This window comes from Camelina sativa, chromosome 7, assembly GCF_000633955.1.
Source record: "Camelina sativa cultivar DH55 chromosome 7, Cs, whole genome shotgun sequence".
In the NCBI taxonomy this organism is placed as follows: domain Eukaryota; kingdom Viridiplantae; phylum Streptophyta; class Magnoliopsida; order Brassicales; family Brassicaceae; genus Camelina; species Camelina sativa.
In genome coordinates, this window is record NC_025691.1 from 32,598,874 (window position 1) to 32,612,394 (window position 13,521).

Consider the following 13,521-nt stretch of genomic DNA (forward strand, 5'->3'; position numbering starts at 1 on the left):
AAAAAAAAAAAAAAAAAAAAAAAAATCTAATTAAAACATGAGCTCATAGAATGGCTAATTAACTTGATCATATAGATTATAAGATTACCTCAGTCCGATAGCTACCTGCACCCAAATTCAACTTAACCGGACTAGGATCATCTCTACAACCAAAAATAACCTGTTTCCAGAATCGTACAATGTATGTATAAGAAAAAAGATTAACACAAAAACACAACACTAGATCTACATTTTGTTGAAATAACAAAAAGAAGAGCTATGTGTAATAACAAAAAGAAGAGATATGTGTAATTAATTAATGAGGAGCCTTAAGAGTACACTGAGAATAGGATCTTCGGGAGCAGGAAGCACGGTTGACAAGATGGAAGTCATGTGGAACGATTGAAACCGGTTGAAATGGGTTTGACGAAAGCAAAAAAAGAAACAATTTGAACAAAGTGTTGAGAAGTTAAAACATCATACTTTATAACATTGACATTGTCATATTGGTATCAAGAGAAAGAAGGTAAAAAAATTATTAGGTTCACCAACCAAATTGATGACGGTTTTAATAATAACCTCATTTTTTTCTTTGGTTTAAAATTTCCAAAATAACATGCAATATAACCCTTTTTTCTGGTGAAACACGCAATATAACCCACTTATCATCATCGTTCAATTTGTAAAATATTGATATAGTAATATATCAAATCAAAATCCTCATCATTATGAACACTTCAAATCCACATTTAAAATTTAAAAAATCTAAAATATACTACATACAAGAGTATAAACGTTGAATTTTTTGGATATGGTCCTCTCTCCTACTCCATGAATTTGTTACACTAGAAAACGTCCATCAATTTATTTTCACAGTGTATTGATTATTTAATCAATTTTTTTGGTCTATTGATTATGATTTATGACTACAGGTGTGATTAATGGGCTGTACCACAATAATAAGTAAATGACATTAAATATTGCGACAAAGAGTTAAATACTACCACACTGATATATAAATGACTTTTTTGGTCCATCGATTATGACTATAAAGATATAAATGTAATTAGTATAATTAACATTTCCTATAACCTAGTTCTCCTTCTGTAACTATATATATGTAAAAATAATAAATATCATCTTCAATATCTATATTGTATCACAGCTTCCAATACTTAACCTAACAAAAAAATCAAAAAAGTATTATGAAAAAATATTTTTTTCGGTTTCCAATCAAACATGTTAAAGATCTATCATTGTTTACCGATCACACATTGTCTAACCAAATCCAAATTCTGCTGAATATTTTCCTAAAACTTTGGTATCTCAAATTGCATTGTAGAAACTTCGAAGAAAAAGTATAAAACAAATTAATTTAGCAAGTGTAGTAAGGGCGGACGTAGGTAGTGGTAAAATGGAACAGTTGCCCCGATTAAAATTTTAGAACTATTGTTATTTGATAAGAGATTTTAATTCTGCCCCTATTAAAATATTATTTAGTGCCCTTATTACTCTTTTTTCTATAAAATACACATGTTTTCTCTTTTGTATTGTATATTATTATATTAACATTTAAAGCCCATTACATACAAATATTAGACAAAATCCAATTTATTTATGTTTCTTTATTAACAAGTCCATAAAATTGTTTAATAACAGTATTAACATTAGGTTTTTTCTTATTTTATTACTATTTTATTCATAAAACATTCATTATTTTTTAAGGGTCAATGTTATTGCCCCGGGTAAAATTTATTACTGGATCCGCCACCGAGGGTAGATGAAATCTTTTTTTCAATGAAACAAAACCACCACTTTCTCTAAGAATTATATGTTGAACGTTTTGGAATTATTGCAAAAACGGTTATAAACTTCTACAACCGTTGGTTTGATCTGATCTAAAACTATGTGAGACCGAACCGATCAAGATGAAGCAAACGGTTTACAGACCGGTAAGTCTTTGTCGAAGAAAGGCGCGAGCCCAAGAATCGGATTGGAATCAAAGAAATTGGCCGGTTTAAGCTCGAAGCTAGCTGCAACGGTTGGCATAACCGGATAATCTTCTTGGCAAGGTACATGATGGAACCCTAGTGTGTACCACAAAACTATGTCTTTGTTTTCGATCGGACGGTCCCTGTTTCACCACAAAAATAAAAGATTTCAGAGAAATGTTCCAACCCAAAAACTCTAACCAGAAACGGTGTGAGTGTGACTCAATTGGTTAGTTTCGTACCGGTCTGACCAAACTTGTAGTGTGTCATCACCATGACTCTGGTACATTAGCACTCCTCCGGCATATTGTTCTGACCGGTTATACGGAGTCACCCATATCTGAACCGATTAAACCAAACATAAAGACAGATTAAGTCATAAACCGGGATTTTCAGCTAATCGAATCACATATATAAAAAACATAGCCTAAAAAAAAATACCTGATTATTGGTGAATGCACCTCGAATTTGAGGAGGATCATCGTGATCAAGTAAACTCGCTGCATTACCACCCGGTATGATCCTGTAACCAGCCGGGTTTCCAACCCGAGATTTTCGGTTTGGGTTCACAATGTGGAATTCATATGGGTCATAGAGGCTCAATTTGATCTGAGCATCTTTCTCAGTCTTGGCTATATATTTCTTGACTTTCAAGTAACTCTTCCTCGGTGATTTTCCCGTATGAACTCTCTTCTTCTCTAGATGAACCTTAACCAAAGAATTATTCGTCGGTCCATCTATGTCCATGTCTAGATGAAACGTTATGAAATGATCATGGACGACTCCAATAACATTTTCAGAGATTAACGGTCCAGCGTCATCCTCTTTATCACCTAAGTCATCTACATTCTCGTAAGGTGTTCCTTTCACCATTAACATCCCCGAAGCTGCGACCTAACAAACAATAGCATTAACTTATATAAGGAAATTTAACAATTTCATATACAAAACCAAACAAAATGACAATGTTTTGACATCATACCGTAACGCGGATCAAACCATCAGTCTGAAACTCCCAATCAAAAATATAGTCGTAGTTTCCAACCGAAGTTGCCATTCGAGCGACCAATGTAACTTTTGGCCTTGACTCTCTTACCTGTTTAAATCTTCAATTAAGAAACTAATTCTCATACAAAGTAAAAAGCAAAGCTAAAAGCCTATAAGTAGATCTAACAACCTTAGGTCCAAATACTTACGTCAGCGTCGGAGAATACAATCTCAGTATGCCTCCAACTAATATCGCCTGCATAGCGTTCAAACAAGCATATCATATTAGGTTGAACAATGGCTTTTCCGTCTGGAGAGGCGAAAACGCCGTCTATATAGTAAGCATTTCGAGGGCAATCGTTGAGTGGCACGAGCGGCATGGCTGTGGGTCCTAAACCGAGCTCGCCTGCATCCATGTAACCTTTGTAGTACCACCCTTCCTCCGGGTCCATGTATGGTACGAACAACTCCGATGGGAATCCTTTGTACATCACACTTCTTGCTTCACCTGCCCTCGTCACACAAATAAACATTATGCCCTCGTCATAAGAGTTGTGTTGTGCCTTCTCTAAGTAAATTTAGAAAAATTATACGATAGTGTCATTGTGACATATTGATGACACAATTTTATGGCATCTAACTGGACCGGTTTGATCGACCATATTGGGTCGGTTCTAATTTTATGTCATTGTGTTTTTATTTATAGTTGAGTTATATGGTCTTATAATATACCTGTCTCAGAGTCACGAACCGTGGCCTGAGATATGATCATACCGGCTCGTTGGTCCGCTTTAATATGGAATTGCCAATTAGCCCAGTTAACCAGATGTCCATCTTCGACCCTAAAACTTGGACCATCCGGTTGCTCCATCGAGATAGGGTTAATTCGATCCATATGCACCGGTTTATTCTGAACAGCAAACCGGTATTCTGTACCGGAGGCTTTGGGGATGGTAATTGGGCCTTTGTCGATGATCTTGATAACCTCTAATTTGTCAATATCGACCATTACATAAAGGCCTTCGAGCGGTCTCATGAAATAATTCGTAGTGCCTTGTAACGTGTAACATTGGACTCTTATGACTCTACGTCCTTCTTCTTCCGGTCCAAACCATCCCGCGAACGGCGTGATGCAAACTAAATCGGAAAACTTAACCCCACGAGCTTCGATGGAGCGGTTGAACTCGACGCTCTTCAAAGGAACCTGCGATGTCGTTGTTGACAAAAGTTATTAAAGCATTTATTAAAAAAAGTGGACTCGGTTAGGTCTTTGGGGTTTTTGGTTTAATGTTGGTGACCCCCAACCATGGGCTCAACTTGGAAGTGTATGAGTGAGAGTTGTAGACAAGCAGGGTTTTGTACTAAACCGACTAAGAAAAAAAAGAACAAAACCTGTAACTTTTAACTTTTTTTTTTTTTTTTAATTAATAAGAGGTTCCAGACCTAGGCCCGTACATCCTCTCATGCCAGGAAAGAACATTTTATATTGTCACCTCCCAAACGCCAACTTTCAGTTAAATGTTAAAAGTGGTCTCTGTATTTAAAACTGATCCGATCCTTAACGCACAAACATAAAAATAAGTCTAGTATGATTAAAATCGATTCAGTTTTTGGGTAACCACAAAAATCGGACCTACGTTTTTTTCTTTATATAACAAAAAATCGAACCTAATCACTGAACTGAAAGAAAGAAATATAAAGAACTGATAAGATAGTGGAGATAGCCTGACAAAATCTATCCTTTAGTTTTGTTTGTTTNTTTTTTTTTTTTTTTTTTTTGTAACACTTTCTACGTGTTGGCCAGGAGGTGAACCGAACCAAACACTAAGCTAAATCGAAATCTTCTTGTTTTTTTCAAGAAAAGGATCGATACCTGCGAAGCAGCGAAGACGTCGTTCAAGGTGAGAATCGGGTACCCTGAAGTCCGGTTAACCAAATCAGAAACGACCCGGGCCGAATCAAGATCCACCGTTATCTCATGTGCTTGACCACCCCAATACGCTACGACCGCAGCTCTTCGTGACGGAAGCTTGTTTCCCTTCTTCCACTTGACGACACGTCTCTTCTCCGGCTCATCGAGGGCCATAGAGTGAATCGTAGCCGACCCGGAACCGAAACCCGGGTCATAACCCAATAGTATGGTTCTGACTCTCTCGATTTCTCGCACCGTTAGTGGATCAAGTGGATGACGAGGCTTTTCGGTAGAGTGGTCAACGCGAACCCTAGGATCCGACCGGAGAGTTTTTCGGACTTGGATACCAAACAAGAAGCCTGAGTCGGGTCCAAAGACCCAAGAGTATGTGGCAAAGATAAGGAGAAACCCAAAGAACAAGAGAGAGAGACGAGCAAAAGATGGTTCAGCCATCGTTTGAGTGAGAGCTTCTGACTATCCTCAATACAGTTACTTTATAAAAGCTGAGAGAAAAGAAAAATTAGTTACTTGATAAGAAATAAACAATTATTAAGGCTATTTAACAATTCTACGTTTGATTGCATCTCTCATCTCTGAGATATTTGACTAATTTATTCTAACCATGCAAATGGTTTAGGCTATTTAATTTGTGTTATGAAATGTTGATGTCATTTACAAATGCTAGAAAACTAATTTAAACACACACAGAAACCTATGGTTAAGTTTGGTTCGACTATGTGATCGTTTCATTTTTTTGGTCAGATCAGAACTTCACCAATATATACACCACACGAAACTATACTCTAAGCTAGAGTTTGTCAACGTAATTAAATTGTAGTCAAGTGTTATATTCATGACTCTAAGTACGATCGCATCTGTGAAATCATTTATATATTGACTCTAACCATGTGATGATGTATAGAGTTTACCAAATTAATATATTTTTTTATAGTAGATTGCGTTTGATATATAATTTGCATCTCAACATATCTTTTTATTGGTTTTTTTAGTTTGGATGGTCAGATTGTTAGTCCCACATCGGATGAATTAATATGCCTTTCTTGATTTACCTTTTCGGAGCTGAGTTAGGTCCATCAATAATATAGAGAGTTTATCCGTTTAATAGTTGCATGGTTGAAGAGATTGAACATATTGAAAAAAATTATTCAACCAATTTTCACTATTTGCATTGAAAAGGTTGAAGAGGTTGGAAAAACTTATTCAGTCTGTTCAACTTAAAAAGTTGAAAAAATAAACTAATCCTACAGCAAAAATGTTTAGCTTGTTCAACCACTATTTTGGAGATGGATGAGTTGAATATTATTCAACCCAATTTTGTTCAACCCATTTTTTCATTTTTTTTTCAATTTTCGTAACGACAAAGCTATCCTACGCAGATTCAGCTCTTGAAGCTGAATCAAAAAATCTTTTAATTGCTTTACAATAAACCTGGATCCGAGGGTATCGTTCACTTATTTTTGAAGGTGACTGTGAAGTTTTAATCAAACTGGTGAATGGGGAAATATCGAATGCAGCTCTAAGGAACCTGCTACAAGACATAAAGCTATGGGCATCACGTTTGCGACAAGTTTCTTTTAGCTTTACAAAGAGAGAATGTAATAGTGTAGCAAATGCTTTAGCAAAGTATGGATATATTGATATGTCATATTATGTTAACTCTGTTGAAAATCCAATTTGGTTATTGCAATCTCTTTGTAATGACATTTGCTAATTAATATAATTATCTTTTGAGGAAAAAAAATCAAACCCGTATCTAGAAACTAATTGACTATTTTGATACTCTCTCTCTATCACAATAGATGATGTTTTAGGATTTTTACATGAATTAAAAAAAATATTTAATATTTAACAATAAGTATATTATTTATTTATAATAAGATATTTTATAATTATTAATCAATAGTATTTTATCAAATTTTTAAATTTTTATTTAATAGTTCTTGAAATTTACAATTTCTTAGCATTAATTGATAAAAATATACAAAAAATCATTTTTTGTGATACAAAAAATACTATAAAATCATCTTTTATGATAGAGAGAAAGTATTAAATTAATTTAATTCTTGAAAGTTTAAACTTAAACGTGGAGATTTACGGGACCACTAGATTAGTTTAATTTATTCTATGCAATAAAGTCTATAATCTAATTCCTAACTTAAGTTTGTTTTTCCCACTTGCTCACTACACTATGTTCCCTTATTGCATGTGTCTCTCTTTTTGTGAAATACACCTCGAGATCTCACCTTCCTCGATTCCCATATTTTACATTCAGCTCATAAATACAAGTTCATTTTTCTATACTTGTCTTTAATGTTATAAAATAAACCCTCTGATGCTACCAGAGATAAGTTACTTAACAGTTGATAAAACTGAAGTTGAACAAAACAAACCTACCTCATCCTATCGGCATTTCACCTAAACAAACGTTAACGAGCTCGTACAGAACTACCAACCATCACGACTAGAGAACCCACAAACGTGATTGCAACATAATGTCTAGACTTAAAAGTTTGAAGTAACAGAGATAAACAAAGAAGAAAAAGAAGGACTCTTTCTTCCTAATAATCTGTGTTTCATGGAAACCCCCAAACAAGCACATCTTCACATGATTAGACCATTCATTCCAATGATGTTTAAACAAACAAAGCTGAAGATCAAACGCAATATCTCTAATACCAAAGATCCCAAGTTCCCAAGCAATCCTACTACCTTCCACCAAACCAAGTAATGATGAACAAGACAACCCAAAACCAAGCTCAAAAGAGCAACGATTTGATAGCACAACATGAAGGCTAAGTTCATAATTCGATATCACAACAAAAGGAACCATCTTTTCAATAACACACCTTAATCCCAACTCAATTCAATAATCAGAATCATAAAAAGACAAGAGATTTTATAGTCTAACACCACCAAAAACTCCCAATTACATTAACAAATCAACATTTCAGAAACAAACCCTAAGATCCGTTCAAATTCAAATTAGGGATTTAGATCTCTCTCTCTCTCTCTCTCTCTCTCTCTCACTTCGCAACCATCCTAGCAATAAAATCCTCATAACGGATCTTACCATCAGATCCAACATCAACCTCTTTGATCCACTCATCAAACTCACTCGGCTGCAACTTCTCACCGATACTCGTAAGTATATGCCTCAGATCCGCTACAGCGACGAATCCAGTACCTTCCTTGTCGAGTACCTTGAAGGCATCACGCAGCTGGCGATCGAACGGCTCTGTTTTCAGATGTTTCGCCATTAGATCGAGGAATCGATTGAAATCGAACGGAGAGGATAGATTCTCCGTCGCGGCGATCGATTTGAGCTGTGATTCTGTGGGATTTCCGCCGAGTGATCGCATCAGGATTCCGAGCTCCGACGGCGCGATTTTGCCGTCGCCGTCTGCGTCGAAGAGCGTGAACGCTTCTTTCATTGATGAGACTTGGTCGTCGCTCAAACCATCCTTGCCCATCTTCGCTTCCGGGTTTTCGGATTCGGGTCGGATCTCTTGTGGAGAAATCAAATCAAATCAAATCAAATCCTCTTTGGTCCTGACGACTGAGTGTTGTAACGTTTTTTTTTAACGTCAAGGTGAGAGAGACAGACTAGACGTCGTCGTTTCGTAGTGTTTACAGATCAATCATCAATGGTCCGATTAATTATGGGCTTAGAAATCCTTATGGTTTTGCTCTTTTGATTGGTAAGAAATACTTAAAAAGATTTTGGATTCTAGATGAAATTTTTCAAAATTATTTTTGAATGGAATGACATAATGGAACTGATGGAATTTTAAATTTAATTTAAGTGAAATATACTATTAGTGGAAATGCTAATGTATAACGTGATTATACTAACAAACAAAAAAAAATGAAATTAGTAGTAAATTTATATGTACGATCATGTTTTATTTGGGTTAGATTAGGTTTTTATTTTCTTTTTCTTTTTAACCACTATAACAAAACGAATGGTTTTGTATGCATTTGTGAACTTTATCTGCATTAGCTATTAGCGGTATCATTGTAAAACTTTCCTTAACCAAATTCTTAACATGCGTATTTCTTTATAACTAAACTAGAAGCGTATCTATTACTTAAAAGAAAATCAAATAATCTATTACACTAAGATCTCCTAAGGAGCATTAGTTCACCAATCTATAAATATTTACCCAAGCAAATCAGACAATCTATACAAGATTAAACTGATTCCAAATATAATCACACCAATTAGTGCAAATCTGTAAATACACAAGAGAAGATAAAACTGATTCCAAGTAGAAATAGTAAAAAGTAAAAACCAAACAATATAAACTGATTCCAACACAAATTACTCATCTCCATTCCTCATCTTAGTGTAAATGTCTTAAAACAAATTTAATTATTAATTTTAGTGCTATTTTAGGATAAATGTCTTTAAAAAAGGTAAAAGTGTCTTTTAGATGTCTTAAATGTCTACTTGAAGACATTTTCATCTACACTAAAGACACTCAACATAAAATAAGAGTATAATTAATATTAAGATATTCAACAAATATGGGATGGAGATGCTCTAATATCATGTTGATTGGTAAAAGATACCACATTTTCAAAATTTGTTGCAGAAAATACTGACAAAAATTTTGGGTATGCAAAAATACCACAAACACAATTTTCAAGGTTTATTAGATTTTTTTTAAAGCGTGGAATAACTATGTTAAATTTAAAATATACTCCCTCCGTTTCAAAATATAAGATGTTTTAGGGAAATTTTTTGTTTCATAATATAGGATGTTTTCAATTTTTTATGCAACTTTTAGATTAGTTTAGTATTTTATATTATGCAATATTATTTCTGATTGGTTGAACCTGTTAAAAGTAAAAACTTCCTAATTTGCGTATTTTAATTAAAATATCATATATTTTGAAATGGAAAGAGTAGTTTTTTAAGGTTTTGTTAAATAATTTAACAAAAGATCAATTATATATATATATATATACACATGTCAAATAACAAAGCTTTGTTTTCCAAAATGTTTTTTTTTTAATAAATGTTTTTTGTTTTCCAAAATGTTTTGCTTCAAAAAGTATAAAAAACGATTAGAACAGCAATTTTACAAGAAGAAGAGATAGAGAAGCTGAATACAATATAATCTAAACCATTTAACTACTAATCAAAGATCTGTCGATTCAATCTGGCAGCTTTGAGCGAAGAGATCATCGATTCCCCTTCTTGAGAAAGACTCTTCCTTTCCACGAGCATAAACCCTAACTTTTCACGCAAGTACTCATTTCTCAACTCATCTCCCTCCAACTCACTAAGCTCAACCGCTTGCTTCCTTGTTACTAAGCCGTAAAACCAAACACCCGATTCGAGTTTCTCCGTTTGGATCCTCACTCTCAACAATGACATGGATTCAGGTTCATCCGAATTCGGAGTAAACAACACCGAGAAATTCTCGAATGACAGATCGGGTGTCTCGAATAAATGTTCCAAGCAGCTGTCTTCTTCTTCGTCTGCCTCTTCTTCCTCTTTGTCGATGCAGGTCTGGTTAGGATTTGAAGCCAACGATGATATTCTTCTTCTAGCAACTCTAAGTATGTTTGCTGCTTCTCTCATCCCACTTAAGAATGCTCCGTGCATTGTAGCTGGATACTGTCTGTTAGTAGCTTCACCTGCAAAGAACACTCTTCCGTCACCGACACTCTCAGCTAAAATGTCGTAGTCATCTCCTGATGATCCGACCGCAACATATGAGTAAGAACCATATGAAAACTTGTCTTGGCCCCATCTGGAACAAAGGGCTTGAACCGGATCAGGAACAACGATTCCTTTCGGGTGATATATTCCGCGTAGTATCTGCAAGACTCGTTTAACGGAATCAGTAGGGGACAATGTCTCGAATCTTTCTGCAGCATCTCCAGCTACAAGTGCTACAAGTAATGGTCCACCGGAGACTGAAGAGTAGCTGTAAAACAAGAAGAACTCTCCTCGTGTGGTCGAATCTTCGGTTAACCTCCCAAAAGTATCGATCTCTTCGCCCCAAAAGTTATGTGGAAACAACATCGCTACTTTGTTCAACAATCCGTACCCCAGTCTCTGGATTGCTTCCTTCTTTTTCTGAGGAAGCTCCGGATGAAACTCGATCGCGCCTTTCTTCAGAACACCTAGCGGAACAGTGCAAAGAGCCATATCACAGTGGAACTCTTTGTCCCCCGCATAAATCAAAACCCCATTGCTTCCATATCTGATGCTCTCGACAGTGTTCCCATAGAACACCGGAAGATTCTCCGCCAAAGCATGTACAAATATCTCGTTCCCACCAGGGATAAAACAATGATCACCACCCATCTCATACGGATCATCTTGATCCCAATACGCCATCGACAGATTCCCCAACAATGTAGCGTTTGCATATTCCAAGTTTGCTAAATGCCAATCTAAAAGCATTCTCTCTTGCTGAACCTCCGCAACCCCATAAACCAATCGAAACGTCTCAAGCGCTTCTCCCAACGGCACATCAACTGATTTATTCTCCTCTATCATCGACTGTCTAAGCTTACAAACCCTATCTAACAACTTATTAAACGATGCCTCAATCTTAGAATCAACACCAACATCAACAAGCTCCCCACTAGGGAGATACAAAGGACAAATATCTCTAACCTTATGAAGAGGCAAACCAAGCTGCCTAGCCAAAACACCAAGCGGATTCCCATTAATTCCAGTGAGAACACTTCCACCAACATCAGCCATTGCTTCAACACCATCACCACCTTTCATCTTCCGAGTCTTAACCCGCCCACCCGGTCTATCTCTACCTTCAAGAACCAACACCCTAAACCCCATTGACAACAACTGTCTAGCAGCAACCAAACCAGCTAAACCAGCTCCAACAACCACAACGTTAGGCGGCTCAACGCCATCAAAAGACCTCAATTTCACCTCTTTGATAACCGGAGCAAGCCCGAAATTAATGTAACCATGCTCAAGAAGGAAATTATAAGCCGTATGAACCAAGTTTTTGTGTTCAGCACGTATAGACTCAAGCGCATGATCTCGCGTTAGCCAATTCGATACATTAGATCGCCACAGAGCGATGATGTGATTCCTCACGACGATGTAGTTCGCCTGATCTTTACCTCCGATGATGGAAACCACATTAGCTTCGATTTCTTCCTCAGTGAGCGAATTAACCGGAAACCCTACCGACATTGCGATTAGGGCTTCGGAATCAACCTCTTTGCCGACGCTAGTGCGGCGGTTTCTTGAGAAAGCAGGGTTCGAGTTTACCTCAGTGAAGAAACGCTTTCTACGGCGTCGTTTTCTTGCTCTAGGATTATTAGGCTCCGGCGCGTTAGGGTTTTGAGATTGTTGCTCCGTGACCAGATCGGAAGATTCTTCTTCACCGAGAGATTCTGAGATTCTTGTTTCTATTATTGGAGGAGGTGGAGGAGGAGGAGGAGGAAGAGGCTGGGGTTGAAGCTCCGTAAACGGCGATTGGTCATCACCGAGTGAGTTTTGGCCGTCTTCTTCTTCTTCTTCAAGGTTTTGCTCTGATTGACTAGGGGAGAGCGAGAGGTCAGTCTCCGTCACAGAAGCATCGGAAACGTTTTCTTCGTCGGCGGTAAGCTTTCCGAGAGGTTCTTCGGGTTTAGATTCGGGTCGGGTTTCTTTAGTATCTGTTGACATGATGGCTCTCTTACTCTCTCTCTCTCTCTCTCTCTGTTTGTGTGGTGTGGGACAATGCGGAGTGACGGACGGAGTCTACAAACCAAAGTGTATATACATACCCTTTCGCCGTATATACATACCCTTTCGCCGTTTTACCTGGGAAGGAATAGTGATACGACGACGTTTAAATATAATTTATGTGTTAGATGGGTCTGGCCCATATATGCTAGGAGTAGTTTCCTTCTATATTGTTGTAATGTTAACTTTAGTCAAAAGACAAAATAAGTAAAAATATATAAATAACTAACTTTTAAGTTAAAATTTAATTACAAACCTTTGATACAATTGCAGTTAATTAACGGTTGCCTGATTAGCGGTTACTGATTTATACGGTTACAATTTAGTTTTGTTCATGTCTAGGGAAAGGGACAAAATTACTTTCTCTCATTTTTTTTTGTTTTTTTACTGATAAAAAAAAAATATATCGTTTATTTGTGTCTATTTCGAATTGAAACTAAAGTATATCAAACTGCATTCAAATTATGTATTTATCGGCACGTACGAATCTGAATCTAGTACAAAAAAATAAAGAGCCGGTCTTCATCTATATATAGTACATTCTTCTTATTTTCTACACAAGTTATTGCAAATTATTTGATGCTTATCTAAAAGTTCAGAGTACAAACGAAGCTGTTTGTTGTGTCGTCTTGTGACTTACAAGGAGAGAGCAGGGATCAACAGACATGATAAACAAATTCATTCAGGGTAACAAACATCCAAGACAATTTCTTAGACTATGAAGCTTCGTTTGTTTTGTAAGGAATGTCGATGTATCCGAGAGTTGCAAAACTTGGTTGTGGAAAATTGTTTATCGTAAACGCATAGGAATATTTTCGCAGAGATAGTAGTTATCATCTTAGATGAATAATTTTCTAATGATGAACATTTTTAATGAACATTTTTAATTGTAAATTTCACTTTATCAA

General features: G+C 36.3%; 4 protein-coding genes across 5 annotated transcripts in view; all 4 read right to left on the reverse strand.

Annotated features, from left to right (window-relative positions):
- LOC104703889 (aspartate aminotransferase, cytoplasmic isozyme 2-like) overlaps positions 1-475 on the reverse strand; it is a 4,072-nt gene extending 3,597 nt beyond the window's left edge. The window contains exons 1-2 of the mRNA XM_010419977.2: positions 319-475; positions 89-160 (exon numbers count right to left, since the gene is read on the reverse strand). Coding sequence (XP_010418279.1) covers positions 89-160; positions 319-372 — 126 coding nt within the window. The 5' untranslated portion in view covers positions 373-475. The remainder of the gene's footprint in view (positions 1-88; positions 161-318) is intronic.
- LOC104703890 (primary amine oxidase-like) lies at positions 1,812-5,527 on the reverse strand. The gene is made up of 7 exons (XM_010419978.2): positions 4,831-5,527; positions 3,690-4,161; positions 3,167-3,465; positions 2,953-3,066; positions 2,412-2,864; positions 2,213-2,310; positions 1,812-2,113 (listed from the first exon to the last, which is right to left on the reverse strand). Exons 1-7 carry the CDS (start codon positions 5,320-5,322, stop codon positions 1,903-1,905), a joined length of 2,139 nt encoding a protein of 712 aa, XP_010418280.1. The 5' UTR covers positions 5,323-5,527; the 3' UTR covers positions 1,812-1,902.
- Positions 7,700-8,512, reverse strand: LOC104703891 (probable calcium-binding protein CML14). Its single transcript, XM_010419979.2, has one exon. It carries the CDS (start codon positions 8,358-8,360, stop codon positions 7,914-7,916), a length of 447 nt encoding a protein of 148 aa, XP_010418281.1. The 5' UTR covers positions 8,361-8,512; the 3' UTR covers positions 7,700-7,913.
- The window catches only part of LOC104703892 (lysine-specific histone demethylase 1 homolog 1), a 5,189-nt gene continuing 1,591 nt past the window's right edge, over positions 9,924-13,521 (reverse strand). For both annotated transcript variants that reach the window (XM_010419982.2, XM_010419980.2), the window contains exon 5: positions 9,924-12,691. In XM_010419982.2, coding sequence (XP_010418284.1) covers positions 10,031-12,553 — 2,523 coding nt within the window. In that variant the 5' untranslated portion in view covers positions 12,554-12,691 and the 3' untranslated portion in view covers positions 9,924-10,030. The remainder of the gene's footprint in view (positions 12,692-13,521) is intronic.

Bases quoted from the DNA above. Each gene is read 5' to 3' on its own strand.
- LOC104703890 (XM_010419978.2), bottom strand. From the start codon at position 5,322: ATGGCTGAACCATCTTTTGCTCGTCTCTCTCTCTTGTTCTTTGGGTTT. The intron at 3,466-3,689 runs GTATATTATAAG...TGACGAGGGCAG, and splicing joins GGTTCGTGACTCTGAGACAG to GTGAAGCAAGAAGTGTGATG. The intron at 2,865-2,952 runs GTATGATGTCAA...ATTGTTTGTTAG, and splicing joins ATGGTTTGATCCGCGTTACG to GTCGCAGCTTCGGGGATGTT.
- LOC104703891 (XM_010419979.2), bottom strand. From the start codon at position 8,360: ATGGGCAAGGATGGTTTGAGCGACGACCAAGTCTCATCAATGAAAGAA.